Raw genomic sequence first — 20,909 nt, 5'->3', positions numbered from 1 at the left:
GCAGCCACGGTGCGCCGGTGGTGGAGGGAGTGAGTGTTGAAGGTGGTGGATGGGGTGCAGGAGTAGGCCATTCGGCCCTTCTAGCCTGCACCGCCATTCAATGAGTTCATAGCTGAACATGCAACTTCAGTACCCCATTCCTGCTTTCTCGCCATACCCCTTGATTCCCCTAGTAGTAAGGACTACATCTATCTCCTTTTTGAATATATTTACTGAATTGACCTCAACAACTTTCTGTGATAGAGAATTCCACAGGTTCACCACTCTCTGGGTGAAGAAGTTTCTCTTCATCTCGGTCCTAAATGGCTTATCCCTTATCCTTAGACTGTGACCCCTGGTTCCGGACTTCCCCAACATTGGGAACATTCTTCCTGCATCTAACCTGTCTAAACCCGTCAGAATTTTAAACGTTTCTATGAGATCCCCTCTCATTCTTCTGAACTCCAGTGAATACAAGCCCAGTTGATCCAGTCTTTCTTGATATGTCAGTCCCGCCATCCCGGGAATCAGTCTGGTGAACCTTTGCTGCACTCCCTCAATAGCAAGAATGTCCTTCCTGTACAACTGTAGTAACACCTCCCTGCCCCTGTACTCAAATCCCCTCGCTATGAAGGCCAACATGCCATTTGCTTTCTTAACCGCCTGCTGTACCTGCATGCCAACCTTCAATGACTGATGTACCATGACACCCAGGTCTCGTTGCACCTCCCCTTTTCCTAATCTGTCACCATTCAGATAATAGTCTGTCTCTCTGTTTTTACCACCAAAGTGGATAACCTCACATTTATCCACATTATACTTCATCTGCCATGCATTTGCCCACTCACCTAACCTATCCAAGTCACTCTGCAGCTTCAAAGCATCCTCCTCGCAGCTCACACTGCCACCCAACTTAGTGTCATCCGCAAATTTGGAAATACTGCATTTAATCCCCTCGTCTAAATCATTAATGTACAATGTAAACAGCTGGGGCCCCAGCACAGAACCTTGCGGTACCCCACTAGTCACTGCCTGCCATTCTGAAAAGTACCCATTTACTCCTACTCTTTGCTTCCTTTCTGCCAACCAGTTCTCAATCCATGTCAGCACACTACCCCCAATCCTATGTGCTTTAACTTTGCACATTAATCTCTTGTGTGGGACCTTGTCGAAAGCCTTCTGAAAGTCCAAATATACCACATCAACTGGTTCTCCCTTGTCCACTCTACTGGAAACATCCTCAAAAAATTCCAGAAGATTTGTCAAGCATGATTTCCCTTTCACAAATCCATGCTGACTTGGACCTATCATGCACCTCTTTCCAAATGCACTGCTATGACATCCTTAATAATTGATTCCATCATTTTACCCACTACCGATGTCGGGCTGACCGGTCTATAATTCCCTGTTTTCTCTCTCCCGGGCTGCTTTGTCCTGGATGGTGTCGAGCTTCTCGAGTGTTGTTGGAGCTGCAACTCATCCAGGCAAGTGGAGAGTATTCCATCACATTCCTGACTTGTGCCGTGTAGATGGTGGAAAGGCTTTGGGGAGTCAGGAGGTGAGACACTCGCCGCAGAATACCCAGCCTCCGACCTGCTCTTGTAGCCACAGTATTTATGTGGCTGGTCCAGTTAAGTGTGAATTCTCAGGAAGGAAAGGAGAGAGAAACAGATCGCTCAGTAATACGTTGGTTCGTGCCAGGCTAATGCAAATATTTGATAAAGGAATGTCAGGACAAACATGAAGAATATACAGGAGAACTACAGAAAGGCTAAGAAAAAAAATTAGCAAAAATTTTCGAGCTTTCTGAGGCCATAGTAAAAGGATAAGGAAGGGTTGCTGCAGAGAATGAGGGAGGGAATGGCAGAGATCCGAGGAATTGGATATTTAGATTGCACAACCAGCAGAGTGAGTGCAGAATAGTTAGTGGAGGATGTTATTCAGAGAGAGATTGTACTTCTTCGGAGAGAAATTCGGGTTGTTTACGCCCCCGAGGGGCGTTAACGGGGCATAACCACCTTCTCCCCCAAGGGGCGGGGCCGCTACCGAATCCCGTCGGTGTCCCGGGCCGCTGCGCTGGCGGTGACATCTCCATCACCGTGCACAACGACCCGTTCCCGCCCCGGAGCCAAAATTCGGGAGCACCCTGTAAGGCCGCCGCGGGCGATGTCGGCGCCAGCTTCGTGGGTCGTGAACCCGGCTTCAGGCCGCTCGCGGGCCGAAAATTAAAGGAGAGGTGTGTTAAAACAGCCGACTTACTGGTCGCGGCCTGGCCCTCTTCAAGTCGCAGGGTCCGTGCCGCGATGTTGCAGCCCCGCTCTCCGCCCCAGTGGTGCAGTGGTGGCCCCTTCTCCCCAATGCAGAGTCCGTAGCGTGCCCTCCCCTTTTACCGAAGGGGAAGGCCCTGTGCTCCTGCCAGGGCTATGTGCCTCTCAACGTAGCGCTGGAAAATTCTCTACGGTAATTGCCCCAGTCCCGCCCCCGAGAGGAAGTGAAGCGCACGACATTGCATTCCACTTCCTCTCTGGGGCGGCACTTGCCCCCTTATTTATTTGTTCTCTTGGTGTGGGTGACGGTGGCATGGCCTGGCATGTTGCCCTTCCATAGTTGGCCTGACGAGTTGCTGGTGGGCTGTCTTCTTGAAATGGCTGCAGTCCTTGTGGCGTGGAGCAGCGTGACGGCCTAGCCCAGCAGGCTGAGCGGCCCCCGGCCTGCGAGTACCATCGGGGCAGGCCAGGGAGCAGAAGGAGCAGCGTGGAAGCCTACCACCCCAGGGAGCAGCACGTGCTGGAGCAGCAGAGCAACGGCAGCGAAGAGGGACGTCATCAAGGTCCAGGTGGGTGATTGGAGCGTGGGCAGGTACAGCAGGAGCGGCGAGAGACTGTGGAGGGACGTGATCGGGGCCCAGGAGAGCCGCGAGTTCGGGGCCCAGAAGAGGCGAGGGCCCAGGGGCGATATGTGTGCGCACTAGGTCCGTGCAGCAGAGCTGGTCTCCAGTTATCTTGGTTAACCCTTGCCACAGGACCAAGACCTCGCTCTGTCAAGCCCGTGTGGTGGCTGGTGTGCAACGGTCACCCCACGTTAAAACAATCCACGCACAGGCATCTTCCACCCTTCAACATGTCGTTCACGACCTGGAATTTTAGGACCTTCAGTGAAACACCTGTGAACTTTTTGACGTGGAAGCAAGTCATCCTCGATTCGAGGGACTGCCTATGGTGATGATGATGGTCATCCCAGGAAAGTGCTGGGTGGGGAATTCCAGGAGCTTGACCCAACGATAACATACATGTCCAAGTGAGGGTGGCTATGTGACAGAGAGGGGAACTTGGAGGTGATGGTGTTCCCATGATGTTGCTGCTCTTTTCCTTCTCCGTGGGAGAGTCTGGAGCTTGGTGAATTGCTGCAGTGCAACCCATCGATAGTACATGCTATCTCCCCTCAGCCTTGGCGAAATGCTTGGAAGAACTGTGACATACCAAATGGATTCCTTATAGAGGACCCCACAGTACAACCTGAAGGATCAAACCTTCCTCGCAAACACTGGACAACCATCAACTGCCTCAGATCTGGCCATGGTAGATGCTGCCACCTTCTCCATGGATGGAAGCTTTGGGAGTCTTGTGTCGGACATGCGGGCGATGTGGCCCGCCCAACGGAGCTGGTCGAGTGTGGTCAGTGCTTCGATGCTGGGGATGTTGGCCTGATCGAGAACACAGACGTTGGTGCGTCTGTCCTCCCAGGGGATTTGCAGGATCTTGCGGAGATATCGTTGGTAGTATTTCTCCAACGATTTGAGGTGTCTACTGTATATGGTCCACATCTCTGAGCCAGACAGGAAGGCAGACACAAGACTCCCAAAGCAAGCGCTCTACTCAGAACTCCTGCACGGCAAGTGAGCTCCAGGTGGACAGAGGAAACGTTTCAAGGATACCCTCAAAGCCTCCTTGATAAAGTGCAACATCCCCACCGACACCTGGGAATCCCTGGCCAAAGACCGCCCTAAGTGGAGGAAGAGCATCCGGGAGGGCGCTGAGCACCTCGAGTCTCATCGCCGAGAGCATGTAGTAACCAAGCGCAGGCAGTGGAAGGAGCGTGCGGCACTTTGGTGGCAAAAACATGAAGGCAGACTATTATCTGAATTGTGGCAGATTAGGAAAAGGGGAGGTGCAACGAGACCTGGGTGTCATGATACATCAGTCATTGAAAGTTGGCATGCAGGTACAGCAGGCAGTGAAGAAGGCAAATGGCATGTTGGCCTTCATAGCAAGGGGATTTGAGTATAGGAGCAGGGATGTCTTACTGCAGTTGTACAGGGCCTTGGTGACACCACACCTGGAATATTGTGTTCAGTTTTGGTCTCCTAATCTGAGGAAGGGCATTCTTGCTATTGAGGGAGTACAGCAAAGGTTCACCAGACTGATTCCCATGATGGCGGGACTGACATATGAGAAGAGACTGGATCGACTGGGCCTGTATTCACTGGAGTTTAGAAGAATGAGAGGGGATCTCATAGAAACATATAAAATAATGACGGGGACTGGACAGGTTAGATGCAGGAAGAATGTTCCCGATGTTGGGGAAGTCCAGAACCAGGGGTCACAGTCTAAGGATAAGGGATAGGCCATTTAGGACCGAGATGAGGAGAAACTTCTTCACTCAGAGAGTTGTTACCTGTGGAATTCCCTACTGCAGAGAGTTGTTGATGCCAGTTCGTTAGATATATTCAAGAGGGAGTTAGATATGGCCCTTACGGCTAAAGGGATCAAGGGGTATGGAGAGAAAGCAGGAAAGGGGTACTGAGGTGAATGATCAGCCATGATCTTATTGAATGGTGGTGCAGGCTCGAAGGGCCGAATGGCCTGCTCCTGCACCTATTTTCTATGTTTCTAAACCAGTCCCACCCACCCTTTCCCTCAACGACTATCTGTCCCACCTGTGACAGAGACTGTAATTCCCGTATTGGACTGTTCAGTCACCTGAGAACTCACTTTTGGAGTGGAAGCAAGTCTTCCTCGATTTCGAGGGACTGCCTATGATGATGATGATAGATGAAAGATTAATGCCTCCCCATCATGTGACTGTGGAGCTCCTAATCAGACCCTGGAGCACAACATCGAGCACTGCCCTCAGAGGGAATTCGCAGGCAGCCTACAAGCTGTTATACCGGAAGCTTTGGCTTGGATATCTGACTTAGATATTTCCATTTGCCTTGCTGCTACCATACGAAAGAAGAAGTGTACATGCTGCAGCCACAGTGATGGAAGGGGGTGGATATTGAGTTTGGAGGCATGTGTGCTGATTAAGTGAACGGCCATGTAATAAAGAGGTTTTTCAAACATAAGGTAGACAAATCACCAGGCGCTGATACTTTATATCTGAGGGAAGCTAGGGAGGAAATAGTGGAGGCTTTGACTGTAATTTTCCAAAATTATTTGGGGATTGGTCCGGAGGACCCAGGTTACCGGGCTATAATTATGAAGAGCAAGGTCCCACAAATAGCAATGAGATAAATGACGAGATAATCTGTTCTAGTGATGTTGGTTGAGTTATAAAAGGAGAGAAAGAAGGGAGGGAAAGAGGGAAATGTGGAGGGAGGAGAGGAAGAGAGAGTGGAGGGAATAAGTGGCACTGACAGAATGTGAGGATAGGTGAATTAAGGTGATGGTTGCCTGAAATCCATATTGCCAGTCAGAGTACAGAACACAAAGAGCAGAAAATCGAACTAAACTATTTAAAACGAACAATGCTGGGGAAATTGTTAAAAGAAATGATTGAAAGGTGAAGGAAGGGAAAGTGAATGAACAACCTTCACTGGTATACCTGACCATTAAAATCATAGAACAGGAGGCCATTTAGCCCATCATGTCTATGCTGGCTTTGAAGAGATACACAACCAGTCCCATTCCACCTGCTCTTTCCCCACAGCCCTGCAAATTTCTCCTTTTCAAGTTTTTATCCAACCCCCTTTGGAAAGTTACGATTGAATCTGCTCCCACCGCCCTTTCAGGCAACACGTTCCCGATCACAACAACTCGCTGCGTAAACACATTCTCGTCTTCCCCTTTATCTTTTTGCCAATTATCTAAAATCTGTGTTCTCTGAATACCGACTCTATCCCTATGTACTCTATCAAAATATGGAATATAAAAGTAGTCATTTATTTAATACATACTTGGACACAATAAGTAAATACAATTAGCTGACTGGATCTAGCTGAAGTGCTCAACAAAACTAGCAATAATCACACGCTCACTGCCCGGTGTGGTGGTTAGACATTTCTGACAGTACACAGAGCGGTTGCCAGTGATTCCTTTCAGTTGTTTCCTGAAGTTGTTCCTTCTCTCTTCTGTATTCTCCCCCCCTGTTCGTTTGCTCATTAAAGGAGTTATACTGAGTCACGATCCGGGGCGCGAGAGAAACCATCTGGACAGCACATGACCGGCAGAAGCTGCATGGGGTTTCCAGCTGGGCCCAGCGAGAGACCTCCTTGTTTTGATTGAGTTAGTGAACTGGCGGGAGCCTGTTAGGTTACCATCTGGGCCGGAGGGGAGCCAACTCAGTGTGTCAGATGAGCTGCTAGAAGCTGCATCGAGTTACTGTGGGTCTGGTGCCACGTGACTGAGGTGCCAGCAGCTGTTTGAAGTTACTGAAACTGGGTTAAAGGACAGTCCTCTGGTTTTTCAGTGGCTAATTCAACCATGAAACAATCAGTAGCTGACAACTGAGACCCAGCCCTGATTTAACGGTCTGTGAGGCGTGAAAATAGGCAGATAGGCTGTAAATGTAATGGGACAGGGGCGTTCCATAACTCAATCTGCAGGTGTACACAACCTTCCGTCACGTACAACCGTGGCTCAGGGGTCAGCACTCGCCTCTGAGTCAGAAGGTCGTGGGTTCAAGTCCTATTTCAGAGATGTGAGCACATAAATCTAGGCTGACACTCCAGTGCCAGTGCTGAGGGAGTGGCACACTGTCAGAGAGGCAGTACTGAGGGAGCGCTGCACTGTCAGAGGGGCAGTACTGAAGGAGCGCCGCACTGTCGGAGAGGCAGTACTGAGGGAGTGCCGCACTGTCGGAGAGGCAGTACTGAGGGAGTGCCGCACTGTCGGAGGGGCAGTACTGAGGGAGTGCCGCACTGTCGGAGGGGCAGTACTGAGGGAGTGCCGCACTGTCGGAGGGGCAGTACTGAGGGAGCACCGCACTGTCGGAGGGGCAGTACTGAGGGAGCGCCGCACTGTCGGAGGGGCAGTACTGAGGGAGTGCCGCACTGTCGGAGGGGCGGTACTGAGGGAGCGCCGCACTGTCGGAGGGGCGGTACTGAGGGAGCGCCGCACTGTCGGAGGTATCGTTTTTCGGAAAAGACATTAAACCGAGGCTTTGTCTGCTTTCTCAGGTGGACATAAAAGATCCCATAGCACTATTTCGAAGAAGAACAGGGCCCCCGGTGTCCTGGGGCCAATATTTATCCCTCAATTTAAAACCGAGTTGAGAAGGAATTTCTTCTCCCAGAGGATTGTGAATCTGTGGAATTCTCTGCCCAAGGAAGCAGTTGAGGCTAGCCAGTGTCAGTAATGGTGACCATGAAACTACCGGATTGTCATAAAAACCCATCTGGTTCACCAATGTCCACGAGGGAAGGCAATCTGCCGCCCTTACCCGGTCTGGCCGATATGTGACTCCAGACCCACAGCAATGGGGTTGAATCTCTGCAGTTTAATAAAGTGGCTCACCACCCTCTCGAGGGCAATTAGGGATGGGCAATAAATGCCGGCCTTGCTACATCCCATGAATGAATAAATGTTTTTAAAAAAGAATCCTCCTTTTCCTCTCCCCAGCAGGATATCGCTCACACACAGGAAGGCAGATCCATTGCCACAAGTCCGGCTCCTGTGAAGAGAAAGGGAGAGGAGATACTTTTTTTCAAAAAATCGTAATTTCTTTGCAATAGGAGAAACGTGGTGAAATAAGCAGGGCAAGCTGTGTGTTGCTGATCCCTCTGAAGTTCAGGGGCATAGTTTGTGTTTATTTTGGGTGCTGGTATACTCATGAATTTCCTGTTTTGACGAATCGTGACAAATCAGGGTGATCATGGATTGCCCGCAGGACAGATTCTGGTTTTTGATTTGTACTGTGTGTCTCCGGGGCTGCCCAGTCTGCAGTGTGGCCTCACATACCTTGCTACGGAGCGTTTCACTGACACCTACCACACGGAGCGTTCTCTCTTGTATGCAGTGAGCTGTGTAACATGTGCATTGTGTTCCAGTCACTGCCCCCTGCATAGGATGTATGTGAATATAGCACGATCGGAGCAGCATCAGTCACATCGCCTTCCGTGGCTGAATAGCTGCGAACGTTGACTCGCTAGGCTCAAACATGAACAATAAACATTCAGAAAAAGAATATATATACATCCAATATATCCTCACTGATATACCCCACACCCCTCACTGTAACACTGATATACCCCACACCCCTCACAGTAACACTGATATACCCCACACCCCTCACTGTAACACTTATATACCCCACACCCCTCACTGTAACATTGATATACCTCACACCCCTCACAGTAACACTGATATACCCCACACCCCTCACTGTAACACTGATATATCCCACACCACTCACTGCAACACTGATATACCCCACACCCCTCACTGTAACACTCTCTGATATACTCCACACACCTCACTGTAACACTGATATACCCCACACCCCTCACTGTAACACTGATATACCTCACACGCCTCACTGTAACACTGATATACCCCACACCCCTCACTATAACACTGATATACCCCACACACCTCACTGTAACACTCTCTGATATACTCCACACCCCTCACTATAACACTGATATACCCCACACTCTTCACTGTAACACTGATATACCCCACACCGCTCACTGTAGCACTGATATACCCCACACCCCTCACTGTAACTCTGATATACTCCACACCCCTCACTATAACACTGATATACCCCACACCCCTCACTGTAACACTGATGTACCCCACACCCCTCACTGTAACACTGATATATCCCACACCCCTCACTGTAACACTGATATACCCCACACCCCTCACTGTAACACTGATATACCCCACACCCTTCACTGTAACACTGATATACCCCACACCCCTTACTGTTACACTGATATACCTCACACCCCTTACTGTAATACTGATATATCCCACACCCCTCACTGTAACACACTGATATACCCCACACCCTTCTCTGTAACACTGATATACCTCACACCCCTCACTGTAACACTGATATACCTCACCCCTCACTGTAACACTGATATACCTCACACCCCTCACTGTAACACTGATATACCCCATAACCCTCACTGTGACACTCTGATATACCCCACACCCCTCACTGTAACACTCTGATATACCCCACACCCCTCACCGTAACACTCTGGTAAAGCCCACACCTATTATGACCAGGAGTGGGCCATTCAGCCCCTCGAGCCTGCTCCTGCATTCTATTAGGTCACGGCTGCTCTGTGCCTCAACCCCATTTACCCGCCTTTGCTCCTCATCCCTTGTTACCCTTACCCAAGGGGGGTGGAGAAGAGTTCCAGATTTCTACTGCCCTATGTTGGAAAAAGTGCTTCACTCCAGATGTTAAGATAATGCCCCCTTCTTCTTGATTCCCCACTGTGCTGTAACAATCTCTGATATATCCCACATCACCTCCTGTGACAGTCTTTGATATATCGCACCCCTCGTACAGTAACAATGATCGGGGGGCAGTGCTATGTGGCGGGGTCAGGTTGGTGGAGGACCTTTGTCCTTCGGATGTTTAATGTAAGGCCTATGCTTTCGTACGCTTCAGTGAAGATGTTGACGATGGCTTGGAGTTCAGCCTCTGTATGTGCGCAGACGCAAACATCGTCTGTACTGTGGTTCGATGACAGAGGTTGGGACGGTCATGGATTTGGCTGTGAGTCGACGAAAGTTGAACAGGTTCCCACTGGTTCTGTAGTTTAGTACCACTCCAGCGGGGAGCTTGTTGAGTGTGAGGTGGAGCATTGCAGCGAGGAAGATTGAGAAGAGGGTTGGCGCGATGACACAGCCCTGCTTGACCCCGGTCCGGATGTGGATTGGGTCTGTGATGTCGTGGAGCAGGCGGAGGATGGTGACAAACTTTTGGGGCATCTGAAACGGAGGAGGATGCTCCATAGACCCTCGCGGTTGATAGTGTCAGAGGCCTTTCTAAGGTCAAAGAAGGCCATGTACAAGGGTTGGTGCTGTTTCCTGCATTATTCTTGCAGCTGTCGCGCCGTAAGGATCATGTCCGTTGTGTCCCGTAATGGCCGGAATCCGTACTGTGATTCCAGGAGGAGCTCCTCAGCCACAGGTTGAAGACAGTTGAGGACTATTCTGGCGACTACTTTTCCCAGTGGCCGACAGCAGGGAGATTCCCCTGCAATTGCCGCAGTCGGACTTGTCCCCTTTTTTAAAGATGGTCACGATTACTGCATCTCTGAGATCTCCCGGCATGCTCTCCTCCTTCCAGATGAGAGAGATGAGGTCATGTATCCGTGCCAATAGTGTCTCTCCGCCATACTTTAGTGCCTCAGCGGGGATTCCATCCGCTCCCGTTGCCTTGTTGTTCTTGAGCTGACGGATGGCCTTTTCTACCTCGTGCAGGGCTGGGGTTTTGGTGAGATGGTGGCGGGTTCGGGTTAGGCTGCGGGATGGAGTCAAGTCAACATCTTCACTGAGGCGTACAAAAGCATGGGCCTTACACTAAACTTTCGTAAGACAAAGGTCCTCCACCAGCCTGACCCCGCCACACAGCATTCCCCCGCAGTTATCAAGATCCACAGCACGGCCCTGGACAATGTGAACCACTTCCCATACCTCGGGAGCCTATTATCAGCAAGGGCAGACATCGACGACAAGGTCCAACACCGCCTCCAGTGCAGCCTTCGACCGCCTGAGGAAGAAAGTGTTCAAAGACCAGGCCCTCAAATCTGGCACCAAGCTCATGGTCTACAGGGCTGTATTGATACCCACCCTCCGGCATGGCTCAGAGACATGGACCATATACAGTACACACCTCAAATCGCTGGAGAAACACCACCAAATATTGCAAGATCCTACAATTCCCCTGGGAGGACAGACGCACCAACATTAGCGTCCTTGACCAGGCCAACAGCCCCAGCATTGAAGCACTGACCACACTCGATCAGCTCTGTTGGGCGGGCCACATTGTTCGCATGCCAGACACGAGACTCCCAAAGCAAGCACTCTACTCGGAACTCCTACATGGCAAGTGAGCCCCAGGTGGGCAGAGGAAACGTTTCAAGGACACCCTCAAAGCCTCCTTGATAAAGTGCAACATCCCCACCGACACCTGGGAATCCCTGGCCAAAGAGTGCCCTAAGTGGAGGAAGAGCATCCGGGAGGGTGCTGAGCACCTCGAGTCTCGTCACCGAGAGCATGCAGAAAACAAGCGCAGGCAGCGGAACCAGTCCCACCCTCCCTTTCCTTCAACCACTGTCTGTCCCACCTGTGACAGAGACTGTAATTCCCGTATTGGACTGTACAGTCATCTGAGAACTCACTTTTAGAGTGGAAGCAAGTCTTCCTCGATTTCATAGAAAATAGGTGCAGGAGTAGGCCATTCGGCCCTTCGAGCCTGCATCGCCATTCAATAAGATCATGGCTGATCATTCCCTCAGTACCCCTTTCCTGCTTTCTCTCCATACCCCTTGATCCCTTTAGCCGTAAGGGCCATATCTAACTCCCTCTTGAATATATCCAATGAACTGGCATCAACAACTCTCTGCGGTTGGGAATTCCACAGGTCGAGGGACTGCCTATGATGATGATGATGATGACTGTAACAATCTCTGATATATCCTACATCACTTACTGTAACAATTTGTGATTTATCGCACCCCTCACATTACAGGAAAGATGTAATTGCTCTGGGAAGAGTACAGAGGAGATTTACGAGGATGTTGCCTGGACTGTTCAATAAGCTGGGTTTGTTTTCTTTGGAGCCAAGGAGGCTGAGGGGAGATTTGAGGTGTATAAAATTACGAGGGGCCTAGATAGAGTACATAGGAAGGACCTATTTCCCTTAGCATAGAGGTCAATAACCAGGGGGCATAGATTTAAAGTAAAGTCATTGTTAGAATCCTCCTCAATTGTCTTCTCCCTGTGGCTGAGGAGCAACTCCCGGAGTCACAGTGTGGCTTTCGTCCACTACGGGGCACAACGGACATGATCTTTACGGTGGTAGGAGGTTTAGAAGGGATTTGAAGGGAAGATTTTTCACCCAGAGGGTGGTGGGGGTCTGGAACTCACTGCCTGAAACGATGGTGGAGGCAGAAACACTCACCCACATTGAAAAAGTACCTGGATGTGCACTTGAAGTGCCGTAACCTACAGGGCTACGGACCAAGAGCTGGACAGTGGGATTAGGCTGGGTAGCTTTATTTCGGCCGGCACGGACATGTTGGACCGAAATGGCCTCCTTCTGCACTGTAAATTTCTATGATTCTAAAATGGAACAATAAGCATGTCGCAACTGTAACAGGCCCACAAAACCGAGCAAATGTCTGTCTAAGCCACTCTCCCCAGTAATTTGGTGTGACTGTTCTCCAGCTGGCAGTGAGGCTGTTGAATAATCAGAGACGTGCATTTCTCTCCCCAATACAGTGCCCTCTTGTAATGTCCATCACAAGACACTGACAGCAGTTGTAATTTGAAGCTTTGAGTCAATATTTTCTTGTAATCAAAGCAAATATTTTCTTCAGACAAAAAAATCCTTTGAATTAAAAAAAAACTATTTGGGTCACTTGACATCTCTTTGTGGCCATAACAACGTGCAAAAACTCTCGCCTTGTTAAACTGCCCGCCAATTACAAATACAGACACATTATAAACTAAATGGCATAATTTTAAAGGGGTGCAGGAACAGAGAGACCTGGGGGTGTACACAAATCGCTGAAGGGGGCAGGACAGGTTGATAAATAGAGTAAAAAAGCAAAGAAGTTATGATAAACCTTTATAAATCACTGATTAGACCCCAGCTGAAGTACCATGGGGGGGAGAGGGAGTGAGAGAGGGGAGGGACTGAGGGAGGGAAGGGAACGGGGAAGTGAAGGGGAGAGGGAGTGAGGGACTGAGGGAGGGAAGGGAACGGGGGAGTGAGGGGGAGAGGGAGGGAGTGAGGGAGGGGAGGGACTGAGGGAGGGGGATTGAGGGGGAGAGGGACCGAGGGAGGGGAGAGATTGAGGGAGGGGAGAGATTGAGGGAGGGAGAGGAGGGACCGAGGGGGGAGAGGAACCGAGGGGGGAGAGGGACCGAGGGAGGGGATGGACTGAGGGGGGAGAGGGAGAGAGTTAAGGCGATTGGCAAAAGAACCAGAGGTGACATGAGAATAAACTTTTTTGCTCAACGAGTGGTTAGGATTTGGAATGCACTGCCTGATAGGGTGGTGGATACAGATCAATAGTAGTCTTCAACAGGGAATTGGATAAAATTGAAGAAAAATGTGCAGGACAGCGGGAAAAGAGCGGGGAGTGGGACTGGCTGGATCGCTCTTCGAAAGAGCCAGTGCAGACTCAATGGGCCGAATGGCCTCCTGTGCTGTACCATTCTAGGATTCTATGACACTTACAGGTTAGTTGCTGGATTATTTCTTGTACACGTTTATGCAGCTTTCCTATATTTGGCTAAAGTTTGACTGCTCTACTGGGAGTGGTCTGGCTGGTACTGAAGTATATTTCTGTTCATTTAAAAGCTTCTGCTGAAACAAGTTGCCTCCAGACATGGGTGGCCTGGCAGGGCTTCCTCTGGGAATTGAGTATGACTGGGAGAATGAAGAGAGGCCACGCAGAGCAGGACAAACTACTAGAAGAGGGAGGAGGAGGAGGGGGGAGAAGAGCTCTCAGCAGGCGGCCATACCTGCCGAGGGTCTTTAGAGAGCAGTTCTCTTGCCTCAACTTCAGCAAAGACCAACGCTCGAGATGTCTTTGCTTCACAAAAGAAGTGGTGACTGAATTCTGCCAGTTGCTGCAACCTCAAAGCCAGGCAAGGCCAGCATTGGTTGCGGATGTCAGGGTTGAATAGCTGCCAGTGTCTGTGAGCTGCGAGTTGTGGCTGTGAGGTTTGCAGCAGTGTGAGGGTGAGGTAAATCAGATGAATTGAAAGATTGAGTACTGATTGATGGAGATTGTTGATAGGTGGGTGATGGGGGTGTAGTGAGTTCAGCAGTGGATGAGACTAGTGGTGCAGTTGGTAGGATGTGACATTTGAAGATGAACTCGCTCACCTTGACAACACATGTCAGAACGTTAAACTTCTTCCTATACTGTGTCCTGGCATTGACCACCCCCGCTACTTCCCACTGCCTCCTGAGCATCTGTCTGGAGGGCCTCTTGCCCCCACACCCCCGCTAATACTGAATGTCTCTCCTCGCCACGTCCTACACAAAGACCTCCAGGGCAGTGTCTGAAAACCGATGATTGCTCTCTCACATCTTCAGCTATTCTTCAAAGTATCACTGCACAGATTCACTTTTCAAGAAACTCCCATCACTTCCTGCACCTCCCCTTTAAGAGATGCAGGCTGCCGTTATATAGCGCGATGACTTGTGATATCAGGGCTTTTTGCTGATGCGTGTAGCCAGTGAACAGTGCGGAGAGCGCTGGCTGCACACAGCAATCTTGTAAAACAACAAGCAGCACCAATTTAACGTGCTATCTATAACGCAATTAGCGGGTGTGGACTAACCACGTACTGTGGGCCCCACGCTCCTTTTCACTGGTTAGCCCACCTAACCCCCATGATGTCTGTCGGTATCTAACAATAAAAGACAGATTAACATTTTAGATTCCCCAAAACACTTAAATTCCTCTATCTGAGGAGTTATTGGATAGGCAGTTTGAGTGCATTTCCACAAGCCCCAGTTGCAAACTCTTGATTTACGGTGCATAATTTGCTGCATTATCCAGCATTTGGATAAGGATTTTTCATGTTATGATGTGTGCTATATTTATGTGTGTGTGTGTAACAGTATGGATGTGTTTGACAAACTTATGAATGAAATTAGATCTTTTAAGATCTTCTTGCCAACCAGTTCCACCCACACCCAGTGCCCTCCAATCCTCCAACTATACATCCCGTCAAGACCACTCCTCTGGAACTGGCCAATCTCTGATCCACCATCATCAGCTTTAACCACTATGTTCCTGTTCTTTGGAACTCCCTCCCTCAGTACCTCCATCTATCCCCCTCCCTTGTTGCTTTCAAAAGTCACCTGTAAACACTTCTGTTCAACCAGGATAATGGAGGCGAAGACAGGGACACATTTAAGAACTCATTGCAGTGTTGGAGTGGTGTGATTTTAGAGCTTCAATTTTATGGGTCAAATGTACTGCTCTAGCTGTAACTATCCTGTACCTAATCGATCCCTGGCTCCCTCTGTCCAATCGATGCCTGGCTCTCCCTCTGTCCAATCGATCCCTGGCTCTCTCTCTCTATCCAATCGATGCCTGGATCTCCCTCTGTCCAATCGATCCCTGGCTCTCTCTATCCAATCGATGCCTGGATCTCCCTCTGTCCAATCGATCCCTGGCTCTCTCTTTCTATCCAATCGATCCCTGGCTCTCTCTCTCTATCCAATCGATGCCTGGATCTCCCTCTGTCCAATCGATGCCTGGCTCTCTCTCTCTGTCCAATCGATGCCTGTCTCTCTCACTCTCTCTCTCTCTGTCCAATCGATGCCTGTCTCTCTCTCTCTCTCTGTGTCCAATCGATGCCTGGCTCTCTTTCTCTCTCTATCCAATCGATACCTGACTCCCTCTGTGCTTTGTCTATCTCTAGTTCCATCTATGCCCATCTCCCTCTGAGGCCTATGGGTGTGTGGCGCAGTGTGCAGTATAGATGCCTGGTCCCTGTGTCCTATTGCTCCATGGCCCCTTGTCCTATCGATGCTTGGCCCAATGCCGTGCAGATCCCGGTTTGGATATTGTTGTGAAAGTAAAAGGGTGCTCGGATTTCTGACACTGATCTTCATTCCTTCAGCCACGTGACTCAGATGACGTCATGGATCCACCCGGTGACCAGCGCACTGAGCCTGCCGCGCGCGGAGGGGAGCACGGAGGCTGCTCCGCGGGAGCTTCCGCAGTTCAAGAGCTGACAGAGAAACGGAGACGGCGAGAGTGAGAATAGATTTGTTTCTTCAAAACCGACCCCCATAAATCACACCCAGCAGCAAGATCACACTGTGAAGGTCCTTGGACAGCACACACTGGAAAATGTCTGTCGATGCACTCAGTCCTTTATCAGCAAAATAAGGCTTGGATTACTGGGCATCTACTACCTTTTGTTAGAACGCTGACCTTTCATCTCTGGGTCGAGCTCAAATTCAGGCCAGTTATGGGGTCGGGGGTCAAGGTCCTACATGGACTGAGTTTGTGCACCCTCAGTCCAATCCCTCATTGGCACCTGTCCATTATACAAAAATTGCCCATTTTTTACATCACATTTTTTAGCTCCTAATAACCACAGCAGCGCTGTTGGAATCTGGATAATGTAGCACTGCTGCAGTAGAGTTAAGGTTAAGGCATGTTACTGGGAGATTTATCTAACCCATTCTGTACCCACTCTGGGAGTGTTTGATGGGACAGTGTAGAGGGAGCTTTACTCTGTATCTAACCCCGTGCTGTACCTGCCCTGGGAGTGTTTGATGGGACAGTGTAGAGGGAGCTTTACTCTGTATCTAACCCATTCTGTACCCACCCTGGGAGTGTTTGATGGGACAGTGTAGAGGGAGCTTTACTCTGTATCTAACCCATTCTGTACCCACCCTGGGAGTGTTTGATGGGACAGTGTAGAGGGAGCTTTACTCTGTATCTAACCCATTCTGTACCCACCCTGGGAGTGTTTGATGGGACAGTGTAGAGGGAGCTTTACTCTGTATCTAACCCCCTGTACCCACCCTGGGAGTGCTTGATGGGACAGTGTAGAGGGAGCTTTACTCTGTATCTAACCCCCTGTACCCACCCTGGGAGTGTTTGATGGGACAGTGTAGAGGGAGCTTTACTCTGTATCTAACCCCGTGCTGTACCTGCCCTGGGAGTGTTTGATGGGACAGTGTAGAGGGAGATTTACTCTGTATCTAACCCCATGCTGTACCTGCCCTGGGAGTGTTTGATGGGACAGTGTAGAGGGAGCTTTACTCTGTATCTAACCCATGCTGTACCTGCCCCGGGAGTGTTTGATGGGACAGTGTAGAGGGAGCTTTACTCTGTATCTAACCCCGTGCTGTACCTGCCCTGGGAATGTTTGATGGGACAGTGTAGAGGGAGCTTTACTCTGTATCTAACCCGTGCTGTACCTGCCCTGGGAGTGTTTGATGGGACAGTGTAGAGGGAGCTTTACTCTGTATCTAACCCCCTGTACCTGCCCTGGGAGTGTTTGATGGGACAATGGGAGAGAAATGTTACTTTCCTCGACACTGACACCCCTCACCTTAATGACCTCTTCTTCTTGAACCCTCCCTATATAATGCCTAATAAAAAATAATAATTCTGTTTGTGGAGTGTTAATTTTTTGGAACGGTATGTGCTGTACCTTTCACCCTCTGTGAGATCTGTTTTGTATAATCCAGGCTGACGCTCCCCAGTGCAGTACTGAGGGAGCGCCGCACTGTCGGAGGGGCGGTACTGAGGGAGCGCCGCACTGTCGGAGGGGCGGTACTGAGGGAGCGCCGCACTGTCGGAGGGGCAGTACTGAGGGAGTGCCGCACTGTCGGTGGGGCAGTACTGAGGGAGTGCCGCACTGTCGGAGGGGCAGTACTGAGGGAGCGCTGCACTGTCGGTGGGGCAGTACTAAGGGAGTGCCGCACTGTCGGAGGGGCAGTACTGAGGGAGTGCCGCACTGTTGGAGGAGCAGTACTGAGGGAGCGCCGCACTGTCGGAGGAGCAGGACTGAGGGAGTGCTGCACTGTCGGAGGGGCAGTACTGAGGGAGCACCGCACTGTCGGAGGGGCAGTATTGAGGGGGTGCCGCACTGTCAGAGGGGCAGTACTGAGGGAGCGCCGCACTGTCAGAGGGGCAGTACTGAGGGAGAGCCGCACTGTCGGAGGGGCAGTACTGAGGGAGTGCCGCACTGTCGGAGGGGCAGTACTGAGGGAGCGTCGCAATGTCAGGGGGGCGGTTCTGAGGGAGAGCCGCACTGTTGGAGGGGCAGTACTGAGGGAGTGCCGCACTGTCGGAGGGGCAGTACTGAGGGAGTGCCGCACTGTCGGAGGGGCAGGACTGAGGGAGTGCAGCACTGTCGGAGGGGCAGGACTGAGGGAGTGCAGCACTGTCGGAGGGGCAGCACTGAGGGAGTGCAGCACTGTCGGAGGGGCGGTACTGAGGGAGCGGCGCATTGTCGGACGGGCAGGACTGAGGGAGTGCAGCACTGTCGGAGGGGCAGTACTGAGGGAGTGCAGCACTGTCGGAGGGGCGGTACTGAGGGAGCGTTGCACTGTAGGAGGGGCGGTACTGAGGGAGCGCCGCACTGTCGGAGGGGCAGGACTGAGGGAGTGCAGCACTGTCGGAGGGGCAGTACTGAGGGAGTACTGCACTGTTGGAGGTGTCGTCTTTCGGATGAGATGTTAAACCGAGGTCCCGTCTGCTCTCTCAGGTAGACATAAAAGATCCCTAAAAGCTGATAATCTGGACAGTGCAGGTAAGTGGAGTTAGAAGATCAGTCGTGATCTTACTGTCTGGTAGAGCAGGCTCCAGGGGCTGAATGGCCTGCACCTGCTCCTAATTATGATGTTATTTTCACATTGCTGAGTGGGAGCTTGCTGTGCGCAAATTGGCTGCTGCACTCCCAAATTACAACAGTGACTACACTCCAAAAGTATTTTCTTGGGACATCCTGAGATCACGAAAGATGCTATAGAAATGCAAGTTCTTTGTGCGAGCCAGGATGATACCGTTGCAAGACCTTGACAAGCTTTGATTGTGGGGTGGAGATGATGTGTGGCTGTTAGCTCTGGAAGCTGTTCACAGGCCATTGCTGTTTCTTCAAACAAACTGATATTTCCACTGGCTCGGTTCAGCAACCCCTCCTGTGTGGAAAATGACAAGAACATCATATAGATGTGTGTTTTTCCCATTAATGTGTCTGGCAAAGAGCTAAAGTCAGCTGCCCTTCACTATACAGAGAGAGAATGAGATCAGTTCCAAGCTCCTCACCTTTACAAGAAAGAAAACAATCCAGATGAACGGAGAGATCCACATACCAATGACTTTTGACTTGCTATTCAACCAAACGGGCCATCGCAGCCTCACCCAGGAGGTGTCTGTGGGTTCACAATTAGGACAGGAAACCCTGGCTAATCTTCCCCTTCTTACCACAGGGCACTGAGGCCAATTTTAGCACCCGCGCAACTGCTGCCCAGCTAACTGAGCCCAGACCAGGGGCATTGAAACCGTGACCCGGTGCGGTCTCAATTTATTTTGTTGAGTGACGGCTTTCTTCTGTTGCCAGTGCATGTGTCAATCAGCGAGGTGCAGGGTCCGAGGTGTTTGTCCAGGGGACTGCAATGTCATTGAAGACACTCCTTGGCTGCTGTTACAACGGTTAACCAGCGGGGCAGGCAGTTAGTGAGATAGGGTCACTCCTCAACGTCCAAAAGAAACCCTGCACACGACATGGCCTTGGGAGGAACTGAGCAGCATTCCGAGCAGCTCCGAACGTGACGCTATGCTGTCAGCCCCGCCACCCCTCATCAAAGACCGGAACCCTTCCCTGGGCACAGCTCCAAGGGCCCACCCTGCAACATTGCTACAAGCTCAGCTGCTCCTCCGACTGCGGCAAGCTAGGCTCAGTATCATGTGTTGTCTCAGGCTTCTGCCTGCTCCGCTTCCATTCACTGAAGTTCCAAAATGACAAAAGCTGTTTGGTTACTTCCTTTCGGGTAGATTTCCTGGTCTTGCTGAACCATCGGTGGCCGTGCCTTCAGCTGCCTGGGCCCTAAGCGCTGGAACGCCCTCCCTAAACCTCCCCGCATCTCCTCATTTATGGCGCTCCTTAAAACCTACCTCTTTGACCAAGCTTTTGGTCACCTGTCCTAACATCACCTGATGTGGCTTGGTGTCAAATTGTGTTTTATAATGCTCCTTTGAGGCACCTTGGGAAGTTTAATACTGACCCACACAGACTGTGGTGTAATGCTGACCCACACAGGCATTTTCTTTTATTCATTCACGGGATGTGGGCGTCGCTGGCAAGGCCGGCATTTATTGCCCATCCCTAATTGCCCCTTGAGAAGGTGGTGGTGAGCTGCCTTCTTGAACCGCTGCAGTCCGTGTGGTGAAGGTGCTCCCACAGTGCTGTTAGGGAGGGAGTTCCAGGATTGTGACCCAGCGACGATGAAGGAACGGCCGATATATTTCCCAGTCAGGATGGTGTGTGACTGGGAGGGGAACGTGGAGGTGGTGGTGTTCCCATGCGCCTGCTGCCCTTGTCCTTCTAGGGGGTAGAGGTCGCGGGTTTGGGAGGTGCTGCCGAAGAAGCCTTGGCGAGTTGCTGCAGTGCATCTTGTAGATGTTGCACACTGCAGCCAGGGGGCGCCGGTGGTGGAGGGAGTGAGTGTTGAAGGTGGTGGATGGGGTGTCAATCAAGTGGCTGCTTTGTCCTGGATGGTGTCGAGCTTCTCGAGTGTTGTTGGAGCTGCACTCATCCAGGCAAGTGGAGAGTGTTCCATCACACTCCTGACTTGTGCCTTGTAGATGGTGGAAAGGCTTTGGGGAGTCAGGAGGTGAGACATTTGCCGCAGAATACCCAGCCTCTGACCTGCCCTTGTAGCCACAGTATTTATGTGGCTGGTCCAGTTAAGTTTCTGGTCAATGGTGACCCCCAGGATGTTGATGGTGGGGGATTCGGCGA

The 20,909-nt window shown here is 50.8% G+C and overlaps 1 protein-coding gene across 7 annotated transcripts in view; it reads left to right on the top strand.

The window, feature by feature from the left end:
- Nucleotides 1–17,554, top strand: part of stxbp4 (syntaxin binding protein 4) — a 205,537-nt gene extending 187,983 nt beyond the window's left edge. For all 7 annotated transcript variants that reach the window (XM_070857963.1, XM_070857966.1, XM_070857960.1 and 4 more), the window contains one exon: nucleotides 16,044–17,554. In XM_070857963.1, the coding sequence (XP_070714064.1) occupies nucleotides 16,044–16,158 (115 nt within the window). In that variant the 3' untranslated portion in view covers nucleotides 16,159–17,554. The remainder of the gene's footprint in view (nucleotides 1–16,043) is intronic.
- Nucleotides 17,555–20,909: the final 3,355 nt, after the last annotated feature.

This window comes from Pristiophorus japonicus, chromosome 16, assembly GCF_044704955.1.
Source record: "Pristiophorus japonicus isolate sPriJap1 chromosome 16, sPriJap1.hap1, whole genome shotgun sequence".
Taxonomy (NCBI): Eukaryota; Metazoa; Chordata; class Chondrichthyes; family Pristiophoridae; genus Pristiophorus; species Pristiophorus japonicus.
This window is presented reverse-complemented; position numbering and strand designations above follow the sequence as displayed.